The sequence below is a fragment of the Phodopus roborovskii genome, unplaced genomic scaffold (genome assembly GCF_943737965.1).
Source record: "Phodopus roborovskii unplaced genomic scaffold, PHOROB, whole genome shotgun sequence".
NCBI classification, from domain to species: domain Eukaryota; kingdom Metazoa; phylum Chordata; class Mammalia; order Rodentia; family Cricetidae; genus Phodopus; species Phodopus roborovskii.
In genome coordinates, this window is record NW_026126485.1 from 6,206,514 (window position 1) to 6,232,693 (window position 26,180).

General features: G+C 37.3%; 1 protein-coding gene across 1 annotated transcript in view; it reads right to left on the bottom strand.

Moving 5' to 3' along the window:
- Dip2c (disco interacting protein 2 homolog C) overlaps positions 1–26,180 on the bottom strand; it is a 380,164-nt gene that overhangs the window by 103,951 nt on the left and 250,033 nt on the right. Inside the window, exons 10-18 of the mRNA XM_051194770.1 lie at positions 19,069–19,160; positions 16,235–16,345; positions 10,632–10,755; positions 10,197–10,306; positions 9,913–10,015; positions 7,790–7,854; positions 4,078–4,171; positions 3,824–3,943; positions 2,317–2,431 (exon numbers count right to left, since the gene is read on the bottom strand). Of these exons, the coding sequence (XP_051050727.1) occupies positions 2,317–2,431; positions 3,824–3,943; positions 4,078–4,171; positions 7,790–7,854; positions 9,913–10,015; positions 10,197–10,306; positions 10,632–10,755; positions 16,235–16,345; positions 19,069–19,160 (934 nt within the window). The remainder of the gene's footprint in view (positions 1–2,316; positions 2,432–3,823; positions 3,944–4,077; positions 4,172–7,789; positions 7,855–9,912; positions 10,016–10,196; positions 10,307–10,631; positions 10,756–16,234; positions 16,346–19,068; positions 19,161–26,180) is intronic.

Genomic DNA, 26,180 nt, shown 5'->3' on the forward strand with positions numbered 1-26,180 from the left:
CCTTTGAGAACAATGAACCTAGATACTTTTTTTGTGGTGATTAACATTTAAGACCTACAATGAAAACTTCACCATCAAGGACAAATTTGCAGGAAGAGCAAATTATCCAATCCAATCTATACATGTGGATCACATTTGTGACCTATTTAATGGCTATTTATCATCTATTTATCATCACTGTAAAATCTTAAATATTTATACAAAAGACAATTTAGAAATTACTGTATCCAATCTCTCACTTTTAATGGAATAAACTAAAGCTCTGGAACATGTGCTGTTGTGAAGGTTATGTGGCCAAGCATCAGTAAGGTTGAAGTCAAACTTAAGACTCTGGACTCTTGGCCCCCATCTACTTGGTATCTACTCTTAGGAGCACAAATAAAGCACATTTAAAAACTGATCTTGGAAGAAGACAATTAGGATACATCTCCTGTGCTATACAACCCTATGTATGCTTTATGTTTCAAGGTCAAACACAAACGTCAGGTAATTCAGAGAGCACCTACAATACAATACTTCTAAAGGATGGAGAATAAACTCTTGCTAATAACATGTTTCATCATGTTTTCTAGTTTGACAAGATTAAAAGTAGCTCATACTTTAGAAAATTTTATTTTCTCAAGCCTACAATATAGTTAATAATACAACAAAAATCTAAGAATGTCACAGAGTTTCTTACTTACAGAAATTATCTGTAATGGTTAAATTTCATGACCAACTTCACTAAAAGTGAAATTACCTAGAAAATAAACCTCTTGGGGCACATGAAAGGGTATTTGCAGGAAGTTTAACTGATGATCAAAGATACACACTGAATAAATATGACATCATCTATTGAACTGGGGTTCCAATTGAACAAAAGAGAGAAAGCTAGCTGAACTAGCATTTATCTCTCTCAGCCTCTTAACAATGACACAATGTAAACTGTTATCTCACACTCTTGCTACCATGCTTCCCTGCCCCAATGGACTATATTCTCAATCTGTTCCACAAAAAAGGAGCCCTTCCTTCCCTAAGTTCCTTTTGTCAAATATTTCATCACAACAAGAAAAGTAACTAATACATTCTTCAGATCAATATTTTTAGGAAGCTCTATTTTTAAATTTTAAAAATTCTTTGACAATTTCAAACACATGTGTAATATGTTTTGGTTATTTTCATCCTCCAATTACCCTCCCTTCATTTCCTTCCTACCTATGTTGAGCCTCTTCCAAACATGTTCCTCTGCTACTTTCACGATTGGTTTTCACATGTGTATGATCCATTGAATTTATAAGGGATGGAACATACTCTCTTCTACTGAAATAATAAAACATAGCTTCTACGTTTGAATGTTACCTATTTTCTCAATGTTACCTATTTTCATAATGGAGTGCACATCCATTACATGGAATACAAGCCACTTAAAGGTAAGACCCAAAATCATTTTAAAGACATTTATGCTGCCAACGCTTCTTTATGTTAGTGTTGATAACTGAAAGGCCAGCAATTACTGATGATGTTGATCACGTGATCCTTCCTTTTATTCCTTTACAGGGCCTAGCTTTTCTCAGTGGAGTAGAATAAACCTTACATATCTAGAACTACTTCCCCTCCCCTGTACTGCACTACTCTGAAGCAAGCTGGAGTGACTTATTATTAATAGTGAATAATATCATTCCCAGCAAAAGCAGCTCATAACACTCAATGGCCAGGCTGTGAGACAACTAGTTATCACAGTCCTCAGAGCTACTGATGTACCACCACGCTGCTCAGAAAACCATGGTTTCATTTCTTTTCCTTTCCTTCTTTTTTTTTTCTCCCAACAGTATCTTACTATGTGATGCCTATCTGGCCTATGTGGACCAGATAGGCCATGAACTTACAAAGATCCAGTTACCTCTGCCTCCTATGTAGGAATTAAAGGTGTTAAAGGTGTGTGCTTTTACATCTGGCTAAGTTTCTTAAAGTACATTTTTCCATGGGACAAAAAGTAGAGATGACAATAATACCACATTCCAGGATCATGTTCAATAATTACTTCATTCCACCCCATAAATAAAAACCAGAGATTTGCACAAGCCAATGAAAATTGAATACTGCATTTGAAAATCATATGGGTCCCACATATTCTGAAACAAAGATCTAACAACTCAGGAAAGACAGTGAAACTGGAAAAAAAAAAAATAGAAATATTTCTCTAACTAACCAATCTAGAGAATTCAAGAGAATCCACAAAGAACTTGAAGGCTATTCCTAAGACTATTCCTAAGCTCATACTAAGCACTAATTACTATGATTTCTCCCTTTTTCAGTTATTCCATTATGACCCAGTACCTCCGGATTGCCACAGTTAGGGCCTCTGGTGAGCTAGCACAGGGACAGATGACCTCCTGTCGAAGGCCTTTACTCTGGAAGACATTGAGAAATGCATCACAAGAAGAAATAGACCCTAGAGAAAAAGAGAGACAATGGTCAGATAAGTGTAACACTGCGAATGACTTAAAATTATCCCAAAATAGCAAAATAATTTTGAAGTTTGGATTCAGATATAAACAGAATAAGGCACCATGGAGAAATAAAAACATTAACTACAGTTATTTTTTGTTACACTGAAAGATAATAATGGTAAGCCTTTAGAACAAGAATTCAAAAATTGCAACTTCTAGTTTTTGCTAACTAATGAATTTATTTTATTAACTTCCCTGAAACCTGGTCTACCACTTTGAATATGCACATTCCAGAAAAATGTGTCAATCTAAACAAAGAAAAGGTTAATTGATAAGAACTCATAAAATTCATACTTTCAAAAACAAAATTTACTTTGTTTTATGCAAGATATTCTGTGGTGATGTCTATTAAAATTAATTATTTAACTAGTTCACATTTTATTCAATTATTTTAGAAGTGAAGGAATCATTTATAAACCCAGTGATCTGTTTCTAAGCTCACTTTCACTTGCCAGGTATCAATAAAATGTAGCCTGCTTTAATTTAGAAATACAGCTATGCCTAGTTTACAGATGAGATCGAAACAGTCTTTCATTCAGTTCTATTCTGACACATGGCTTCTGACTTTATAGACCTGTTTCACAAAAAAAAAAAAAAAAAAAAAAAAACAAGCTATTTCAAGGCACATAAGGAATATTTTATGGAATGCTAATTTATTTTATCTGAGTTTTTGTTAAAGTATTTTATAGCAAAGTTTTATTAAAAATGAAAGCTTAGCTGGGGGGGCAGTGGTATATGCCTTTAATCTCACACCTGGGAAGCAGAGACAGGTGGATCTCTGTGAGTTCAAGACCAGCCTTGCCTACAGACTAAGTTCCAGGACAGCCAGGGCTGTTACATAGATTAAACCCTGTCTTGTACAACTAATAAGTAAGTAAGTAAGAAAGTAAGTAAATTACATATATATATATATATATATATATATATATATATATATATATATCTTGATGTTGATCAAAGGACCATAACATAGTGTTTCCTGTGCTTTCATTATATGCCAAAGAACTATACTTAGGAATTGACCCTTTTAATACTCAAGCATTATGCTCTGACTATCACTGTAGAGTTGAGAAAACAAAATTCAAAAAGGAAGTATCTCTTCTTTTGATTCTAGGCCTGCAGTCTGTAAACATCCTGTTCTTAAGCATTCTGTTATCCTGGTATTTAAGAAGAGCATTACTTGGTTAATTTAAGATAATCTCAACCAAGATACAGATTAGGAAAACAAACAAACAAACAAATAAAAAGCCATTTAGGTGACAAGAACAACATGTGGAAAACAAGGAACGCTGAAACTTGCCCATCTTCAAATCTACAATTGATGCTTCACTTACAGGGATTTGCTCCATCAGCCACTATTAACATTCGAAGAGAGGATAGGTTGACATCTCTCTGATCTCTATGTGCTACAAGTGCCCAGTGCATGTCTCTTGATTTCACACAAGCCACTTTTGCTACAAAGGAAAACAGAAGTTATGATATGTCTCTGCCAGACTGTACAAACCTGAAAAAGACAGATGATTGCAATTCACAGGGAATAGTGAATTATCTTGTCACCAAATCACCCACAGGCCCAGGAGAGACCAACCTTTGTATTGGCAGACTTTCTGGATCCAGGAGAGGGGGTTTACCTTCATCAGTGAGTATGGGATGCTGATGACGTGCATCATGTTCATGACACTCTGAAACCAACAATGAACATAAGAGGTAAGAAAAGAGGTTGAAATACAAGAGGAGAGAGGCTCACTGTTATGATGAAGGGTAAGTAAGCCAGAGCTCAGCAGTCAGAAGAATAAACATGAGCACTTCAAGGAGGTATTGAGGTTAACTAACACAAAAGGAGCTTTGGGGGACAAGCAGATGGCTGACTCAGGTAAGGCTCTGTGTTATTAGGGTATACTCTGGTACAATCTTTTAAGACAAAGTGACCTCTTGGAGATCCTCTCTGCTTCTCAACTACTACTTACAGAATCAAAGAATTTTAAGTTCCAAATACTTTTCTCATTAAAACCTTGTATTAAAAAGAACCTCAAAAGGCACTTTTCATAAGTAGATGCACAGGGTGTGCAAATGGTTCAGTTGGAAAAGTGCCTGCCAGTCAAGTTCTGATCCCCCAATATGCATGAAAAAGTTGTATATGATGTCATGTGTCTGTAAGTCCCACCCTTGGGGGGGAGTGAAGAGACAAAGACAGGGAAATCTCTGAAGCTCACTAGTTAGCCAGCCCAATCCAATCAATGAGCTTCAGCTTCAGAAAAAGACCCTGTATAAAAATGTTAAAGGTATCAGACATTTAACTTTGGCTTCTACACACACATATGCACAGGAACCTGCATATATCTACACTAACAAGAACATATACCACACATGGGCACATATACAGAGTACAATACACACATCAAACCAGGGAAATGAAAGTCAAAACTAAATGAGTTATCATCCTTCTCAGAATGGTTATCACAAAAAAAAAAAAAAAAAAAAAAAAAAAAAAAAAAAAAGAGGGAAAATGCTAGTAAATACTCAGAGAAGTGGTAATCTCAAAGAAACTTAGTGGCAATGTACATTAGTATAGCCATACTGAAAAACTGTTCAAGGACTGCAAAACACACATACATGAAACCCCAAATACAAACAATAATAACAAGATAACTAAAATATGATCCACCAGGATCACTGCTGTGCATATTTACAGAAGAACTGAAATCATTATGTTGAAGAGACATCATATTCATGAGCTCACTATAGCTCTATCTCAAACAGCCATGATACAAACTTAATCTAGCTACCTGTCAATGGAGGAATGGGTAGAAAATATGATACATGAACACATGAAGATATAAGAATGGAATCCTGCTATGTGTTGCAATATGGGACTGACTGGGGGACATGATGTTAATCAGCCAGACACAGGAAGACAAAATACTGCATGGTGTTATTTATATGTGGAAGCTTAAATGTTGGTCTCAAAGAAGAGGTAAATAAAGCAGTGTTATTAGAAGAAGCTTGAAATGGAAGATACAATGGGATGAAGAGGTGGTAAATACACATAGAACATAGCTAGACAGGAAGATTAACCTCTAATATCCTACACTTAATTTTAGTCAACTGAACAATAAATGGTAACTTTTAAATTTCTTCAGCACAATAGGATAACAAAGATGGACAAGACTGATAGCTTTAGTATAAGGACTAGAGAAATTCTGAATGTTTCTGTAATTACAATGATACATGTCCCCACACCAATTACTCTACTCTCATCTTAACACATAGTACATATACTGAAATGTCACATGAGACTACTTAAACAGATAATTGTCAATTACTAACAAATATATAACACTTAGCTTTATAGTCTTTTATTCTAAATCTGATTCATTTTTAAAGAAGAGTATAATAGCTGTCTCCACAATTAATGTTGCTAGCTAATAGACTATAAAGAAAGCAACTTTGGAAAGGTGTCAGAAACAGTCTCCATCCAGCCTTGCCAACATAGATTGAAACTCTCTGACAGTTCCTAAAAGCAGATGATGCAAGCTGACTATAAAAATGGTCAACACACATAGGTTGTGATTAAGACTCACATGCCTTGCAGATATACTGATCTTCAGCACAACCCCAGGAAGGACTACAGACTGTAAAGAGCAAGTCAGTGCTTTGGCTTGGCTTATGTACACTGGGGAATCACAGCTTCAAAGGAAGAAGCTCCAAATGAAAAGACCACCATATATCCCTTAACAAGAATAAGGTCTCCATAGAGCTTATGCAAACCCAGCTTTATTTTTTTGGGAGGGGATTCTTACCACTGAGTTCTGGGAACAAGGAGCTTATACACCCCAAGGATGAGGCAAAGAATATCCTATACAATGTATTCGATCATCTGGCTTTAGAAGAAGTCAACAAAAGAGACTCACAAATTACCAGGTAAGACAGGGAAGCAGAACAACAGAATTAAAGTGTGTTAAAAAAGAAAGCCTCTTGAGCAGAATTGGTGATACTGTCAGTGAGGAATAGGAAGCAGAAATACAGAAGACAATGCATAATCAGAACCATGGCATGTGCTACTAGAGATACTAACTCTAATAGTAACCATTTCTGTTCTTGAGGATGTGACAAGGGAAACACATGTAGGCTATATGCTTACTCAACACCAAGCCACATCATTCTTATGCCAAACACAACAGGCTAGACTATTCTCATTTGATTCTATTAATAAATGGATGTTGCCAGGTGACCTAGCTACTTGGAAGGTTGAGGCAGGATGATTCCATATTCAAGATCAGTCAAGATACCAAATTTGGCTTGGGGTGTGGTGGCACACACCTTTAATCCCAGCACTTGGGAGGAAGAGCCTGGTCTATAAAGCAAGTTCCCGGATACCAGGGCTGTTAAACAGAGAAACCCATCAAACAAACAAACAAAAAGACAAAAAACCAAAACCACAACCAAATAAACAAACAAAAAACAAAATAGCCAAGCTCTGCTCAATGGAAGCATTTGTCTAAGATTCAAAAAGCCTTGCATTTAATTTCCAGTGCTGGGAAAAAAAGAAAGAAAAAAAAATAAAAACAAAAAAAACAAAAAAAAAAACCCACCATCTTTTATACACGAATATTACAATCCCTAGAGTCACAGATACAAGCTCAGGTTTCTTAATTTTATAATCCCAAACCTGTGTTATTCCCTTTGCAATAGCACACACCAGTATACCAACATTTCAAACCATCCAGATGTTAAAAGTAAGCCTTACTGAGCTATCTACAAGATATTATATGTTCATGGATCATACAAATAGATCTGGCTCACCAGCAAACAGCAAACTGCAATGTTTATATTCTCATCATTTATGTAAAAATTACTGGAGTCTTCTACTTCAGAAAATAAAATGACGTTTAAGCATAAAAAACTACTAAGAAAAAAAAATCAGTTAAAACTGCCCTAATGAGATAGAGAATCCCAAGCATGTGTTTTTGTTCTCTCCTCTCTTTCTCTCTTCTTTTATTAAGTACCAACAAGACATTCAAAAATCTAAGATCATTTCTCTCCTAATGTACCCACAGCCAGCTCAGTCATCACTTTGCAAGTGGCACTAATAATGAGACAAATATCTCTCCAATCAGGTCCAAGATTCAAAACAGCTTTTCTGAGATCAAATGTCTTTACTATACTGTTAAAGTAAGCTGGCTGAATGGGCAATATGACTCCTACCACAAGATTTCTTTGTTTACAAGGTAAGAAGCGACTTTGCAGAAGTTGGACACATGTATAATAGATACTTTGAGGCATGAAGAGGGCTTACTTACTGTCAATATGCCATGCCATAGCCCCACATCCTTTTTGAAGTCTAGAACATTCACAATGGTTTCAGCTGTATAAGAAAAATAAAATCACAGCTTTACTTGACATGATAGAGCAGCAACAGGAGTGAAATTGCAAGAAAAACCCATCATCTGAAGGGGTCATCCTGGATCTTAGAATACCATATTACTCTTTATTCACAGAAATTTTACAGTCATTTACAGAAATGCTGGCCAGGTTGGAGAGTGTTTTCAGGATAATATTTGGGTATGTCAGTGAACAGCAATAGCTGCCCACACATCACCATTGAAAAGCATGTTACCAGTATCAGACATGGTGATGCAGGGCTGTGATGACAGCACTTGAGATGCTGAGAGAGGATCACCACAGGCCTGGCTATACAGCTAATTCAAAGCCAGCTTGAGCATACAGTGAGACTTCTAAAACACTGCACATAACAACCTATCCCCAAACAGAGTATTACCATTCTATTTATGTTCCACCTTCCTGGGGTTTTCTTTTAATTTTTCCCACATGACCTAGTTTTCCATCACAGGAAAACATTGGGGGGGCAGAGATTTTAGTAATGCACAGGCTTGTTTTGTCATAATAGAACTGTTTAACAGCAGTAGGGGTGAGTTAATAAAGGGTCTAAGGTACCTCAAGACAGGGATGGTATAATATTGGAGCAGCATGGGGATGAGAATTCCAAAAGGAAAAGGACAGGGAAAAAAGCTGCAAAGTATGTTGTTGAAAACAATTATTTCCAAAGACTGAGGAAGTGATGCTGGACAGCCTGGCACTGAAGATTTTAGTCCTTCATTTGACCTTATTCTTATCAAATTGATTCTAGGGCACTTTGGTCATCTGTATACAGGCTCCTGGCCACTTTTCAGTGTCCTGGGCATTTACCAATGTGAGGTCTTAGGGTTACTCATTCCTTCTGGAAATATTTAACAAAGGCTCAAACATTCTATCTCCTGGTCACCTATCAGAGACTAAAATATGGAGGTAGACCAGACAAACAAAATTGAAATGCAGATATCTAAAGAAAATATCCTAGATACCTTTTTATAAATTTAAAGTAGAAAAATTTTATATGTGTATGTGTTTATATTTGCTTCTGATATCTAAAGGGTAACAGCCTCAGAACTTCAAAGCATGCAGGCCAGGACACCCAAGTCATTATGTTTTGACAAAAAGAATAGCACAGATTAGAGGACTAAGTGTTAAACAGTCTAACCACTAATAGAGCACATCTAACAGACAAATCATTCTTAAAAGGGGCAAGGATGGGAAGATCATATAAACTGCAAGAAAAAGAAAAATCACTTAGAAGTGAATTTAGAGAATACCACTTGCTTCCTCAGGTCTCAGAAACTGATGTCAGTGTAGAGTTGTCTGCTGTGACTATGCCCTCCCTGAAAAGGTAGTTGGGGCAACAAATCAAAGGCTCTTGGAGGTGGTTGCATTAGCTTCCTTCTCTATGTCCACTCAAACCTATTATCATAGTTACTACCATACACTCTACCTCTGCTTCTCATAACCAGAGAAAACACACCAGGAAAAACTGTCCTCTAGCAAAGCTTAAAAACCTATTCTCAAAACTTCTTATTCAACAGTGCACAGTGGTCTGAAACATGGCACACAAAGAAAAAGAGATTCTAAAGATATATATTCACATGCTGGTGGGGATTAATATGGTGCGCCAACTGTGAACTAAACCACAAATCTCCAAATCCATGTGTTAATACCTCTTGTGGGGATGAGCCTTCAAGAATGTAATAAATATTAAATGAGGACATGGGCAGGACTCCATAGGTGCCACATAGAAAATGTCATAAGAGGTCACAATAAGATTATCTAGAAGGATGGTAGAGCCTATATTGCCAGCATTCTCATTTCAGAATTTCTTTTGTAGTACCTGTGCCTCTGTAACACCAGTTCAAGTTGATGTCCTAACTCAACCACTTAAAGTCACAAACCGATAGATGGAATTGGGCACAAACAGAATACACTTTTTTGAGTACCAGTAGGAACCACACAAGTTGGCTTGCCATTAGGCATCCCTGGTCAGTGGGGCATCTCCAAAAACCCAGATCCAAGGGAGTCTCATGGCCATCCACACCTTCTGTATAGCCGCAGGCCTGTGTGAGTGCCTGGCAATGTGTCAGCAGTGCTATCCTCGTCACGGTCACCCCAAGAACACTTCCGTCTTTACATGTCTTATACTGAAACGAGACAGAAAGTTAGGAAAGGGATTTTAACATACTTCTGGTCCTCACTCAATAGCTTTTAGCTATTTGAGACTCTGTGAGTCTCTCCACACTGGAACTAGTTTAATGAGGAGAAACGCATGCCTTTTCCCAGTTTAAACACCCAGATCCTGGGGAAGGATGACATCCATCTTACCTCAATATAAGCTGTGTCATTATTTGCATCTTTGATGTGTGGAAACCAGTCCCTAGGAGGTTTAGAGAGGTGTTTTGATTCTGTGACAAACCATAGCAGCTTTGGCCAACCTTAGAAATAAATCATGAATTCCTTTTAAGTAAATAGAAACTACAAAACAGGTCTATAAAATTTCTTTTTGATTACACAGCTTGTTTTCAAACATCACTTCAGACTACATGGACTCTCTAGCATACCCATATGCTAAACTGAAGACAGTATCATCAAAAGGGTACTCAAGACACCACCAGTCACAGATGAGCTACACCTATTATCAAAATGTTGATCTAGAAAAATTTTAACCTGGACTCAATTGAACATTGTTTCACAATGAAGAGCCAGTTTATAGAATGAAAGATTGAAAGGGGAAGCAAATTCTCAGAGGCTCTGACATACCTTTGAACTGTGGGATCTCTCCTGTTGGGCTTTTTGGAAGTCCTTTGTGACAAGCATCGCTAGTCAAGGCAACAGTTACTCCACAGCTTCCAAGCAAGAAACCTATCTGTTGGCTCCCTGCATCCTGAAAAGTGATAAAAAAAAAAAAAAAAAAAAAAAAGAGTCTAAGACAAGCCAGCCAATGGTGGTGCATGCCTTTAATCCCAGCACTCATGAGGCAGAGGCAGGGAAATCTCTGTGAGTTTGAGGTCAGCCTGGTCTACAGAATGAGTTCCAGAACAGCTAGGGCTTCACAGAGAAACCCTGTCTCAAACAACAAAAATCTAAGACAAAACTGTACTCCTGGCCAAGGAACTGCCTCATCATCTAGGGTACATGGAAATGAACTGCCCTCCCCAAGACCCTTTTCTCCCATTTGTGTGCACAAATGTATATGTGTAACAGAAAGAGAGAGAAGTGGAAGAGAGACAAGACTGAAAGACAGCACGAGAAAGCTCCTAAGTGTGAGCACACACATAAAAAATTTGGGTGGATAGGAAAGTGAAGAGAATTTGGGAGGGGTTATATATTCAATAAAAGTTTTAAATTAAAAAAACAAAGACAGTGATCTTAAGGCTTCATTATCATGGAGAGAAATTATCTATAACATGAATACATAGCAAACTGATTTTTCACACAGTCACAGACTTGTTAGAACCAAGAGGAATCTTCATCCAGAAGGAGGATCACCTTTTTTATATAGTATACATCACATCTCAATGGAGTAACCAATGTACATTAAAATTGGCTATGGATATAGGGCAATGACTCTGGAGACAGAAAGCCTAGGAAGGCACCAAGATGTCAGGACTAAATGTCACCTTTCAGTAGATGTCACAGATGGGGCTGTCCCAGACTGCAATAGCCATAGTAGCTGCCTCCCAATGTGAGTTTTACTATCCCTGCTTCTCATGAAGACATATGATTAAATAGCCTAGTCAACTAGATTCAACTTTTTTCCCATCAGCTCTACTACTATGTTGTTGGCTTGAAAAGCAAAATTAAGTCTCATAGTATCCAGCATTTCTAGAACTAAAAACATATCATGGTGTAGGATAGCTGAGGCTACTACACCCAGCTTGACCCTATGAACAACCTTCAGGAAGTCTGGCTTGTTGAATCTCCTGCCTGTCTCAGGAATAACTGGAGAAAGTAGAGTACTTTAGTATTCATCAGCATTAAGATTTCAAAGCTGTTTTCTGCTAAATGTTCAGATTATACTTTTCCTAATGTAAATTGAAAATCTGCTTACATGGATTTTTTTTTTTTTTTTTTTTTGTTCAGGGAGCAAAAGCCAACAAGCTAATTGTATAATTAAGACAACTCTGCAATGAGAGAGATGATATGGACTTTACTATACAGGGTCAGTCCCTATTTTGAACACTTGTTTTTGTGGAACTTTTTATTGTTGCAATATTGTTTTCAAGTAAAGTCAAAATTAAACACTACTCCTCAGATGGAGTGAAGCAGGCAGAAGAGGTAGGTTTTAGCATCAGCAAGTGGGCTGATGCTAAACTTATGAATGCCTTGCTGAGACAGGCAAACACCACAGCTGTCTCCCAGTGAGGAGTGACTGGGGTCAGAGTTACCCACAGCTACTTGCAGCATACATACAAACAATAGGGTATGACATGCTGACCTTGGGCCTAACACCAGGAGCCCAACTTTTCCTTTCTCCAAAATAGACCCCTAAAAGCTAGAAACATAATTAAGTAGAAAGAGCATTTAGTAGACATGTATGAATTCCTGGGGTATTCAATCCCAGTATGGATAAAATTTTTAAAAAGAGACAGTGCATGACAAAATGGGAGAGGAGACTGGCACAAGAAGGACAGCCCTGAAATATAAAAAAGAATAAAAACCATATGAAAGCAGGACCAAGATTTCAAGACTGTTGTCAGTATTAAATGTTGTCTCTAATTTTACCTCCCATTCTATAAACGTTCTTTTCCAGGCACTAGACATAGCTTCCTAAAAAAGTCTGCCAAGTCATTCACAGTACCCTCAGGGTAGCAGCAACAAACATACTATAGCCTGCTTCGCCTACATTCAACATTCAACCAAGATGGTGCATCAGACCACATCAAAACAAAAGGCAAAACAAGAACTTTGGGGTCCTCACAATCTCTGCTCCTGACCCAAGAAGAAGATAAACAGCTACAAATCCCCATAGCAGCAATGGCTTCCTATGGTCTACAAGGTCCCTGGAAAGGTATCTGCCTCCATCTGGCTGGAGTAAAGGCTAAGCCAGGGAAATACCACATCTCAGGATGTGAAATGAGATAAATCCTCACAGATACATACTCTGACCTTGATATCATTTGCCAAATACTTTGCCCATATGAAAAATCATGGCTCTGACAGGCAGTCTCTTTCTCAATTCAGAGCAGATATGTAAACATACCACACTCTGAGAGGGAGGAGAGGCACAACTCCCACCCATCAATCCCTGGCAGTTCTATAACACTAAGGGCAGCAGATGATCATTCCCTTTACAATCAAAGTCTATAATTTTTCCCATTTAATAAAAGTCACACCAAACATGAATTCAAATATCTCTATTTCCAAAAATTTCTTCAACATAGAAAAGGCTACTTGATGTCATTGTTTATAAATAACTTGTATGTGGCCTCTGTAGCAGTAACTCCTCACACTATCATATCAAATTTTCATCAAATGTTTATCAATTGTCTTTTTAACTCTGTCTATAATGGGAATGTTTAAGCACATACAAAGTCAGATAAGAAAAAGCATCCTCATGTATAGATCATTCAATGTTAATAATGATAAATTTTTAATCATGCTGGCCTCATCAATCATCCTCACTATACAAGTGTATATTCATAGGAAATGTTTACCAAGGAACTCAACATATAAGCATGAGCATGCAATACACACACACACACACACACACACACACACACACACACACACGAGCTTATCCACCCATGTACAATATCTAGCACATGAATACACATAAGGGTCACACATGCTCAAATAAATACTTGTATGTCCACAAACATTAACGAACACTCACATACCATATCCAGGCATATAAGAAAGTGAATCAGGTGTTTGCCATGCTGTATAAATAATAACACTTCAGCTAGGGGTTACCCTTTCTGGAGCAGCTCTTCCTCACCCTAGCATGCAACTGCTCCTCATCTCTCCTAGCCTTCACCAACTCTACTATTTTCCCTCTATGTGGTTCAAGATTCCAAGTCTATCGAGTGCCTGTTTCAAAATGTCACTCTGTTTATATAAAGTTGTAAGCATATAAGACTTTGATTACTCCTTCCAGAGGTTTCATCTGAAATAGTATTGGAAACATCTGTTTTGTTTTGTTTTTTTTTTCCCAGACAGGGTCTCATTCAGTAGCCTACATTGACCTCATTGAGGGAAATCTGCCTGTTTCAGTATCCCTATTGCTATGATTACATTCAAGTGCCACATGCCCCCATTTGGAAACATTTACTAACACAAGCAACCAATCAACCATGATCAGAGCTCTCTGGAGAAAGCCAGATACCCTTGACAGCACACACAAAGGCTCAGGCAGCATAGATCCCAATGACTGTTACACAGCTGCTCAAGTTACAGCAAGAAGGGAATGACCAGGCCAGAACAGGCTGTACACACACACACACACACACACACACACACACACACACACACACACACACACACACAGAGAGAGAGAGAGTCAGATTCTTTATTCTGCCAGCCTGGCTGGGTCTGCACAGTAGCTATCACATTGTATACAGATCATCACACCTATGGATAATCTTTGGTCTTGAAGGACATCTTGGCTTAACTTACTTTTCAGGTTAGCAAACTCACTTGGTTGAAAGAAATGTGTACAGGTTCAGACACCATGAGAATAGTAACAGTCAATTTCCAAATGTACAATGGCATTCAAGTCCCACTGATAAGGTTATAGGTTGGCTTTCTCTTGTGCCCCTTCCTGTCCTGTAAGTTGGATCACCAACTATTCTGTAAAAAAAATGCCTAGGTGTTTCCCTTTTACTACTAGGATTAGAGAAAAAAAAAAAAAAAAAAAAAAAAAAAAAACTAAAGGCAAGTTGTTACTTAGGCATTAAACAAGTTTCAGGATTGAGAATGAGGAGTGTTCAATGAGGCCTTTACAGGAACTCTAATGGATGTTTGGACAAGAAGATACAAGAATTAGGCTCCACACACTGTTACCTACTCATACACATCTTATTCCACTTCCAATTGTCCTCAGGTAAGAACAGGCAGGTAAAATTAAGAAAAATACACACAGGCCAACAGGATACTATGTTCTACAGGCACAGGGCAGGAAAGAAAGTTCAGCAGCACTGTTAGAAAAATGCAAATTAAAACCACAGTGAGATTGTTTTAGACCTGTTGGAATAGTTTTTTATCAAACAGGTGAACAGTAAGAGGTGAGGGCAAGACTGTGAAGAAAAGTAAACCCACAGAAGCTGCTGACCTGAACAAGGGGAGCTCATGGACCCCAGTCTGTTAGCTAGGACCCACCCAGAGCCCCTGATCATGGGTGTTAGTTAGGAGGACTGGGCAGTGTATGGGGCCTCAGTATTTATATCTATTATACAAATGGACTTTGGGAGCCCATTCCACATAGAGGGATACTCTCTCAGCCTAGACACATGGGGGAGGGCCTAGGCCCTGCTCCAAATGATATGACAGACTTTGAAGACTCCCCATGGAAGGCCACACCCTCCCAGGGGAGCAAAAAGGGGATTAGATCGGAGTTGGGGGGGGGGGCGGGAAGAATGGGAGGGTTCAGGAACTGGAATTGACATGTAAAACAAGTTTGTTTCTAATTTAAATTAAAAAATTTAAAACTACAAAAAATTTTTTTAAAAGTAAAAAGAAAAGTAAACCCTCAAGACTATTAGTGGTGCTGAAAACTACTATAGTGATCCTGGAAATGGTGTGGAGATTCCCAAAAACACTAACATCAGAGCTTGTACAGCTCTGGTGGCTATGACAGCAAATCATATTAGGGACTGGCAATTATGTTAGTGAGCAGTATATACAATATTAGCTTCTTATTGGTTCCACAGTAAGAATACATAATAAAGATAACAGCAAACTTAGTCATCTTAATTAAAGCGATATGACCAACCAGAGGTGAACCTGGAAATTGACAATATCAAGACAACTGAACACAAGGCAAGAACCACCACCCACAATCAAGACGAGTCATTGAGTGCTATCATGGACCTGGCTTTCTATGAATGATACTAAGGAATGGGAAAATAGATCGAGATAAGACAGTTCCATGTTGTACTAACAAATAAACTTACCTCTAAGAGATCTCATACCTGCAGGTGAGACATGCTGTATGTGTGAATAACTGCTCCCTTAATAGATGAAACAGATGAAAATCTGTTCTAAGTCTTAGAGACAATGATTACACATCACTGCACTTGGCACAGCAAAGATAAAAAGTCATTTATAAAATGGCAGTCGGCACATTCTCACCCAGAACATTCAATTGCCACTGAGCCTGTCACTTCCCTATAAGTAGGATTAATGAACAAGGAATTCTTTACCTTTCTTGTGAGTGGCACTTCAATGGGGACAGGGACAACTTCAGCCAAAAGGCAACCATAGAAGGCCACCATGAAAGCAGCAGGGTCATTGTTAGGAAACACTAGTGCCACCTGGAGACAAGAATGACACAGAGCAGACACAACAGAACAATTTATCTTTCCACAGACAACAGCATGAAAATTCCAAAACTCCAACACAGTATAGTAAAGACCTATAAGACCAGTACTCAGGAGGCTGAGGAAGAAGGAGTGTAAGTTCAGGGCCATAGTGGGCTACCTAGCAAAAATACATTTCAAAGTGATGGATGATGAGAAAAAAATTTTATGTAAAATGTATAGTAAGAAATACATTAATAAATGTTCCATGCTTTTTTTCCCAACTTACACGGAAGAGAAACATTAACAGCTACAAACTATAGCACCATTACTAGACAATAGCTCATTTTATACTTTCCTCTTATCTTCTATAGCCATGTAATTTTTATATGCATAAAAAGTGTACATAATGTGTTCTTACTTTTTTCACTGATCTACATAAACAACTCCTTGCATTCTGATATGCAGTTTTCACAACTATAAAATTAATTATACATAATTAAATGCTTGTACAATTCTTTACTAGTACATTCTGATATACAGTTTTCACAACTATAAAATTAATTATACATAATTAAATGCTTGTATAATTCTTTACTAGGGAGATGGGCAAAAAGCTTGAGATCTATACCTAGATAACACTTAATTCAGATCCTAAGGTTCTTCTGAGTTCTGGGATCTTAGGTATAATTCTGGCCTCTCTAAGCATTGGTTTCCAAGTATGAAAAAAGGAGCAATAATAGAAACTAGACATGATTGTCATGGTAAAGGTCAAATAACATAGGGTTTACAGAGTTCTGTGTAGAGCATGACATACCACATCATATGTATCTATAAATATGTACTACTAGTAATATTCACGTTACTAGTCCTGGCATAATTTCAACATCAGTCTCTTACATTGTACAATGCACATTTTCACTGCCAACTATTATAAGTATTTAACCAGTATTTGATTGTTCCTGGTCCTTCCTTGTTCATCCAACCTGCTCAGTTCAGCCAGTCTGAGAGTAGAATATTATAAACCACTACTGAATGAAGCTGGATGTAATTACTAAATAGATTTTTCCAACACTCCTTAACAACATGGCATATCTTAATGTTACAATTTTTCCTCTTATAGATTAATTTACATTTCCAAAATTTTTCCTTTCAGTGTCTTGTTATGTTCCCTGGAATTTGTGTCTAATATATTTGAAACAAAGATTTCCTGATATATTTCCACATTTTGGTATATTTTGATGTTTTAAATGTGTTTCCTTTATATTCACAGGTAATAAATATTTGACTCAAATTCTCCATACTTTTTAAATGAATAGAGACTTAATTTTGGTGTTGACATATTTCTGAGAAATGTGTTTGGTTGTTTTATAATTATGGCAGTATCAGAGAATGTATTCATGCAGACTAAAATGACTACGACTTGATTAAGCAACATCTTCTGGGATGCATCCTACATGCAAACTGTCACTGGATATTAGTGTGTGGTACATGACTAAAGCACAGCCAATTTAATGTTTATCATACCCTAATGCTCTCTTAATGTTCCTTCCTACTTTCTGGTTTCAGAAAGCTCCTATATGGTACTTTTGTTTGTTCTGTTTTGTTTTTATAGGATCCCTACTATGTTCTTCAGGATGCCGCCTCTAATTTTAAACAAGCTCCTCTAGCATGTTGTGGCACCTTTAGTATTAATACTTTACAAACCAAAGTGGGTATATTTTCCCAGGCACATACATATAGTGATTTAGCACATCTGCATCATTTTTACAGTTTCTTATTCTGGAGTTTCAAATGGGTTCTTTAAAAAATGTTCTAAATAGACCTTATTAATTTTGGTAAGAACATTTAAATAAGCTAAACAGGCTAGCATAAAAGGATTGTGATGGTAGTAATGAAAGCAGGAGTTATTGGTTAATGAATAACCCTATTGGCCTATAGGGAAACAAGATAGGTGGGACTAGGAGACAAGGAGGATTCTGGGAGATGTAGTAGAAAGGATTCAAAATGTAGGTCCGCAAGAGGAGTAAGAGGTCCAGACCCTCTCTCTGGAAAGATAAGACCATTATGAAACACTTAGATTGGTAGAAATGAGTTAATATTTAAGACAGAGCTAGCCAATAAGAAATCCTAGTAACAGGGCAACAGCTTTATAACTAATACATTGTCTCTCTGTATTATTTGGGACTGAAGTGGATGTGGGACCAGGCTGGCAGGAAAGTGCTTGTAACAGAGCTGTATATCTTAAATTTGGTCATGCTGGCTATTTAACAATATAGGATGGTTGGTGGAAAAATTAAGTTCTAGAATACATGATTTCTTTTCTACATGCTATAAAACCAGCTAGATGAACAAGTTGGAAAAGGAATAAGACTTATTTGTGTATGTAAGCATATTAACAAAAACCAATTCTTTGAGACTGAGGTGTCCTGTGTATCTGCTTTTATCTGAGGAAGTCTGTGTGTATGGAGAAACATATTTTCAGATGGTTGAGGCTCATGAAGCAACAAGAAACAATTATAAGTTTATAATGTTCTCAGGTGACTACTGCCTCATGATTTCTTCCCACAAAGCAGGCCAAGAAGTCTAAGGAAACTGATCAAAGCAGTAAAACACACAAAACTTCCCAAAATTATGAATGTTTATCTTTCATATCCAATCTTACTCTGCTAAGGAAGAACAGGCTGAATCCGTGGATTGTGAGACAGAAGTTATCTAATTATTTGAACCTCACTTACCCTGTCTCCGGGTCGTACCATAGGTTCTTGTTTTGTACCTAATTTATGTAGAATGTTGTAAGCAACCTTCATACTTCTTGTCCACAGTTTACCTGTTAATATGAAGAATGAACACACACGCAACTTTAACAACATACACTTGCATTTTCAGTTATACACAACTGTAAATATTAAACCAGGGAACATTTTATAGGCAAACACATACATCTATTTTGCTCAGTATATGTGGTTGGAAATATCTGTCATGTAGGAGACTATTGACAAAAAGGAAGACAGGAAACAAGACTATAAAACTGAAAGCTACTACTCAGAAGTAGTAGAGATTTTAAAAACAGAAGAGAGACAAGGGTAGGAGGGAAGAGGAAGAAAGAGAGGAGAGAGGGAGAGGGGAGAAGAAAAAGAGAAAAAGCAGGAGAGGGAGGAAGGAGAGAGGAAAGGAGAAGGATTGAATTCCTTAATTTTTGCCAGTTTTGCCAGTCTTATGATTGGCCTATGACAGGGAAGGAGTTGTAGGACATGAAACCATAAGTTTCTTATTAATAGTATACAGCCATAGGAATGTGAGGGATGAAGGTCTTGAAAATTCCTCTCTCACAAACTTTGCCCAAAGATTTTTGTTGTTTTCATTTTAAGCCTTCAACTTAAATTCTCAGAATCAAGAAGGAAAATAAGTGCTAATCCTGACACATTGCCAGAGATCATGAGAGCAAGGCCTTAACACCCTTAACTCCTCCAAGTATATGACACACTTACTGAAAGCTATAGAAATGTTTAAAAGTTTGCCAAATTTCTTCTGGATTAAGCATTGGGGATAGAAGTGCCAGTGAGAGGTTATAAATCTCTATTAGTGACCTATTAATGTGTCCTGTCTTAGGTAACTGTAATGAACACAAACTGTAAAAATGCCTCTAACTAGTCATTCAAAACCTGATCCCCTGCAAATTGTAAACTTCTCAGAATGAACATTTTCTAATCTCAGGATTTAGAGATTTTGGAAGAGGAATCTATCCACTTAAAAATTATGATAAATATCATTTATCATTTTTAAAATTATGAACTCTGAGAAAAAATTCTCAAGTATAATATAAGTGTAATTTTTTTTCTTTTCCTAAAGTTTCTACAAGTTTTATTTAAGAACAAAACCAAGCTCTGAAGGAACTTTGCCTTTCAAGCCTTACTCCTGTGCCAGTACATTTCCAGGTAATCATGAGTAGTATAAGGTGGAATAAAAGTGACTTCAAATCTAAGGAGAGTTCTTGCATACATTTTATAGCACAGTCTAAGATACTCAACTATTAACAGCTTTCAAAATAAATCAAGATTCAAGTTAATACATTATATATTATATATATTATATATATAATAATATAATACAGATCAATCTAATTATGTCTCAATATAGTCAATGTCTAGTTTTCCTCTTGTAAATAGAAATGATTTTAATTTATAACACAGTTTTAATTTAAAAAATGATTTAAATTTATTTCCCATTAGAACTACATATACTTAAATTAATTTTGCTATTATTTACCATTCATAGGATTCATCTACTTGTCTGCTTCTCAGTGGATAATGAGCAAGAAGAATGTTTTATCTTCCATTGTCCATTGTCTTGATTCTCAGTACATGCTAGCCATTTTTGGGGGGGTCATTTATGTCATAGGCAAACACCAATCAACTCCACAATCAAGGTATGCAAGTTAATATAACTATTAAGTATTTCATTACTATATGTTAAGGTTTAATTCATGATCACTTCCTCACCTGAACCCCCTAGGTCTTTAAAGTCATTTGATATCTTATTTGGGGAGTATACATCTCTATCACTAACCATCAGTTCATAAGAAACAACAGAGTGAATTGGTTTTTTCCCATAAATACTTTAAGGCTTCAGACTTTTTTGCTTACTGTAAACAAAACTAGGGAAGTATTCTAGCTGAATAATTACATTTTGTTAACACTGAATAAAATAAAAAGTAACGTGTTATAAATAAACCAATCAATTAAAACCATTACAGTTTGTTAATGATTCAACTTCATTTTCAGCTGTGATTCTTAGACGTTGGCATCATTACACACACACAATCCAGTTTTACATCTTCTAGTTTTCAGAGAAAAGGCAATTGAGTAAGCACAGTTGATAGTATAATCAATGACAAGAGATACTTCCAGAGTGGGTGACAAGGACTATTGTCTTTAGTTTCTCTTAGATTTAAGTGAAATCTAGGCTACTCTGCAGACAATGTAACTGCAGAGAAAGGAGACAGTTATGCAGGGATAATACAATTATCAGAAGAATATTACATCTATAAAACCGGGGCAATAATTGGAGAGACTTATCATTTAACAACTTATAATAAATGGCAGAAAGACCTGTAATTCAGGCAGCTAAAACCCTGCCATACTTGAAGTAACTCAGTTACTCCAGAGCTATTGTAGCTCTACCCCTGCATGGGGGAGCTATTGACAACAGAATCTACTGGGGAGGAAGAGTCAATTTTCTTCAGGAAAGCAAGCCTGAAGCCTACCCATGCCCCCAATAGATGGTCCTATAGTCACACATATACAGAGAGCACTAAATGGACTCAGTGGGTATTAGGAGGAAAAAAAAAATGAGCACATTAGGTTGTAAGTGAAAAGAGATGGTGGAGATAGGGGAGTAATTGAAAGGGAAAGAATGGGAAATGGATTTCATCAAATATACCACACGTGTATAGATGTTAAATATTTTAAAAACAAAAAAGATAAACAGGAACATTTATGTGGTAGAAAAGAAAAATTTATTTACAGGTATCCTAACAAAACAAGAGGAAGTAGATGAAGCCTGTTTTCTACCAAGTGAGAATGAAAAAGGAAATACTGTGCAGTATGGTTATTTTTTATTACTAAAGGTTGCAGTAGCCCATGGGTACTGCTTAGTATGCTTCCTATTTCTACTGCAATGTGAAGTCTTAAGTATAAGATATTTTAAAGGTTTACTCTATCTACATTTTCTACCAAACATTCAAAATTTCTCAGCTAAAAATTCTGCTGTCTCAGGACTTTACATGGAATTAAATTTGAGATCTGAAGGGATATTTGAAGATGTTAAGTACTATGGAACTTCAATTATATCAATTTTCTCAGGCATTAAATCAACTGAAATTCAAGGAGCCTTGTTTTCCTTGAATTTTCTCGGAAATAACAAATCTTCAGTTCATTTATTTTTGTTTCCCACAGAGATAGCATTCATGTATAGTATTCACTGTCTCAGTGAAGATTTTCATTTATGTACTGATACAGTGTAAGCTATATTTGAAAATATCTTATTTTCTAATGTTTTCTTAGAAACAAGCAAAATTAAAGTGAACCATAACACATTACTGACAAATTATATCAAAATACAGAACATAAGAGGCTTACAAGCATGAATTGGAACATTTTGGTACAAGTATGACGCATATGTAAAAATATGTATCCCTTGAAGCAACAATCTGTTTCTTGTATTTCAAACTTACTATAGCCTTTCCAGCAAGGCAAAGAGGCAAGCACTAGCTTCCTGAATAAGCAGTTAACAGAGAGGGGCTGCAGTTTTACTCTTATGATAATCCTCTTAAGAAATACGTTTTGTTCAACTTGGAGTTCCAAAGCCAGAGTGCTTGGAACTCAGTGCATGCTTGCAGGTCACTAAAATGCACACAACTTCAGGGACAAACACAAAGGTTGGTGCTAGGTTCCCCGACACAAAGACAGGCAAGTGTTGGAGTCATTAGCTTTAAAACAGCAGTGACTCCAAGTACACAATTAGCTTTCAGAATTAATTTGAGCAGACATGAGGGTCACACAGAAAAAGTCTTCTCTTTTTGATTAATAAAACCTTTCTCTGAGTGCATACTTTAAAAACAACAACAAAAGTTTTATGCTCTATCTATTTTAAAGGTCCAAATGTAGCCACAAATACAGACCATAAAAAATAGACTGACAAATCCAACATACTTCTAAGCCCAAATCTCATTTTGGTACATGGAATGCAGAGGTACCTCTGGGGTGCCACCCTCAAAATGTTGGGTTCTACTTAGTTATATTACTTGCAGAACATCTGGCTATTAACCTTGGTGGCTAATTTAAAGCTGAAGCTCTTTCCTCATAATTATCCAAAGTGTTTGCAATATAGACACAAAGCCAGTTCTTTTTTTTTTTTTTTAAAGCACCATCGAATGTCATGCATGCAGATGTAAAACGAGCCATATATTCTTGTAGCCATGAAGCTTAAAAACTGAAGCCAGGAGTATGAAAATAACCGTAATCTGTTTTCTCCATGATGATGGAACTATGAGAAAGGCCCCTCTCCAGCACAGCTGGCCATGAGCAAAATTTTAGTCTGCATTAAGTATACTGTGGAAAGAATTAAGTGAAGCCTGTTCCTCTAACTTTTTGCAATGTGTATCCAGATTTTGCTGCTTCTGAGTGATAGATGTCAATGTGGAGCCAGTCATAAATAATCATAAATACTAGAAGCCTGAATGTTGATATAATTATCTGAAATCTGAAATGCTGAAATCCCCAAGGGACAAATCCTAAAAACAATTCTCACTGAGAGAGTATGGAAAGACTTTGTAAGAGGGACAGAATAGTAGCAAGGTCTGCGTAGGGGGTTATTGTCTCTACTTACATGAAGGATGATATCATGTTATGTAGAAGAAATACCTAGAACTCTGGTCAAACACCATCTTGGATATGTCTGTGAGGTGGTCCAAAGATCAGTGTGGGTCTAAATGGATCATTTAGGGATGCTCACCCTTAATATTGACTGATAATCATTTAGCCAGTCAGGAGACCAGAAAAAAACAGAGGCAAGTGAACTGCTCTTTCTCTGAGAATTACAAAGTTTTTCTTTGCTGCACCAGAGATCAGAACACTAAGCATGGGCAGAGGAGTTAGCTCATTGACAGTATGTGTTCCTGACATGCACAAAGTCCTGAGTTCAACCTCTACCAGTGCAAAAACAAAGGCATAAAACAAGCACAAGACAAAAATCAGCAGCCTCTAGATTCAACAACCCACAATACACCATTAGCTTCCTCAGAGTCAGCAGACTTTTAGCTTCCTACTATTTTAAAATGTCAGCATTACAATGCTGTGTCTTTTATTGTATTGTTCCCATTCCAACATTGGAGGTACAAATGATACAGACTTTCAGACAGCTCTAACTCATTTTAGTCTCTGTGAAGGTACCTGAGATATCGCCTTTCAGTATCAATATTGTTTGAATATGTAAATGCACTGAAATTTCCTCAAATTAATGACTGCCCTCATTATGCACTTGTAGTCTTCTAGGATAAAACTTTCCAAGATTCCAAATGTTTTTTGATTAGCTACGTCAGAAGACTTGGACTATCCATCATTGCATTACAGAGGACCACAGTTATAAAGCTGGATTATGTAATCGCCAACATGATACACATGTAGACATTTGCTTTCTGACTTGGTTCTTTATGGATGAAGTGTATCTGCTTGTAATTCTATTTTTAAAATTAATTTTTGTTTAAATTAAAAACAATCTTATTTTAGATACCAATCCCAGTTCCCTCTCCCTCCTGCCCTCCCATTTACCCCACCAAACTTCCTATCCCCCATCCACTCCTTAGGAAAGGTGAGGTCTCCCATGGGAATATCATCAAAGTCTGTTACATCATTTGGGGCAGGACCTAGGCCCTCCCCTGCGTATCTAGGCTGAGAGAGTATCCCTCCATAGGAAATGGGCTCCCAAAGCCCATTCATGCACTATGAATAAACAGTGGTTCCACTGCCAGAGGCACTATAGACTTCCCAGGATCCCAAATGACACCCATGTTCAGGGGGCCTGGTTCAGTCGTATGCTGGTTCCCCAGTTGTCAAAATGGGGTTAATGAGCTCCCTGTTGTTCAAGTCAGCTGTTTCTGTGGATTTCCCCAGCATGATCTGGACCATTTGCTCATCACTCCTCCTTTATTACAACTGGATTCCAGGAGTTTGACTCAGTGTTTAGCTGGGAATCTCTGCTTCTGTTTGCATGAGTTACTAGATAAATGAAGTCTCTGATGGCATTTAAAGTAGTCATCAATCTCAGGATAGGGGAAGGGCATTTAAGGTAGCCTCTTTATTATTGCTTAGATTCTTGTTGGCATCATCCTTGTGGATCCCTGGAGATTTCCCTAGTGCCAGATTTCTTGTTACTGCTTGTAATTCTTAAAGCTATATGACTTGTATAAATAAATCTGAATATTTACCTTAGCAAAAATTTCTGTATTCTTAATACAGAAATATTATAGAAGTATTATGTCAACATTTTCATACCTTCCTTATATAAATCTCCCATTAAAAATGTACATGAAGCACTTGCCCCTGGCCAATCATGCAATCCAGAGTCTGCTGACATTGCTGTGCTAGTTTCTTTCCTTCCCCCACTCCTCTCAGAGAAGAGGTGAGCTTGGGCCCGTCTCAGGCCTGACTTCCACTCTCCCTCTTTGGGATCTCCTGGCCTGGGGACTGAGGGTAGGTAGACTTGCTCCCAGCAGATCAAGCCATCCAGAGTCTACTGACATCACAATGTTAGCGCCTCTACAACCTACCCAGAGAGGGAGTCCCTCAGACCTGCCTGTACCCATCATGAGACCACTGCAGTATTGGACCTTCTTGTACCCACCGGAAGAGAACATTGAACCCACCAGGAAAGGAAGAGACCCCACCTGCACCAACTGGAAGAAGGGATGGGAAGATTACAATATAAGAACACATTCAACAACAGAAAAACCAGTATGACACCACCAGAGTCTGGGGACTCTATACCTGCAAATCTGAACATTCCAACACAGATGAAGCAGAAGAGAATGACCTTAAAAACAACTTAATGAAGATGATAGAGACCCAAAAAGAGGAAATGAGAAAATAAATTGCAAGAAACAATTCAAATAGTGCAATGTTTGACAACTGACAAAAAAAGACACACACACACACACACACCCACACACACACACCCCACACACCAAAAAAATTGATCAAAAATTACAGATGCAAGCATAACCAACAGAATACAAGGGATAGAAGAGACAATCTCTGGCACTGAAGATGCACTAGGAGAAATAGATTCATCA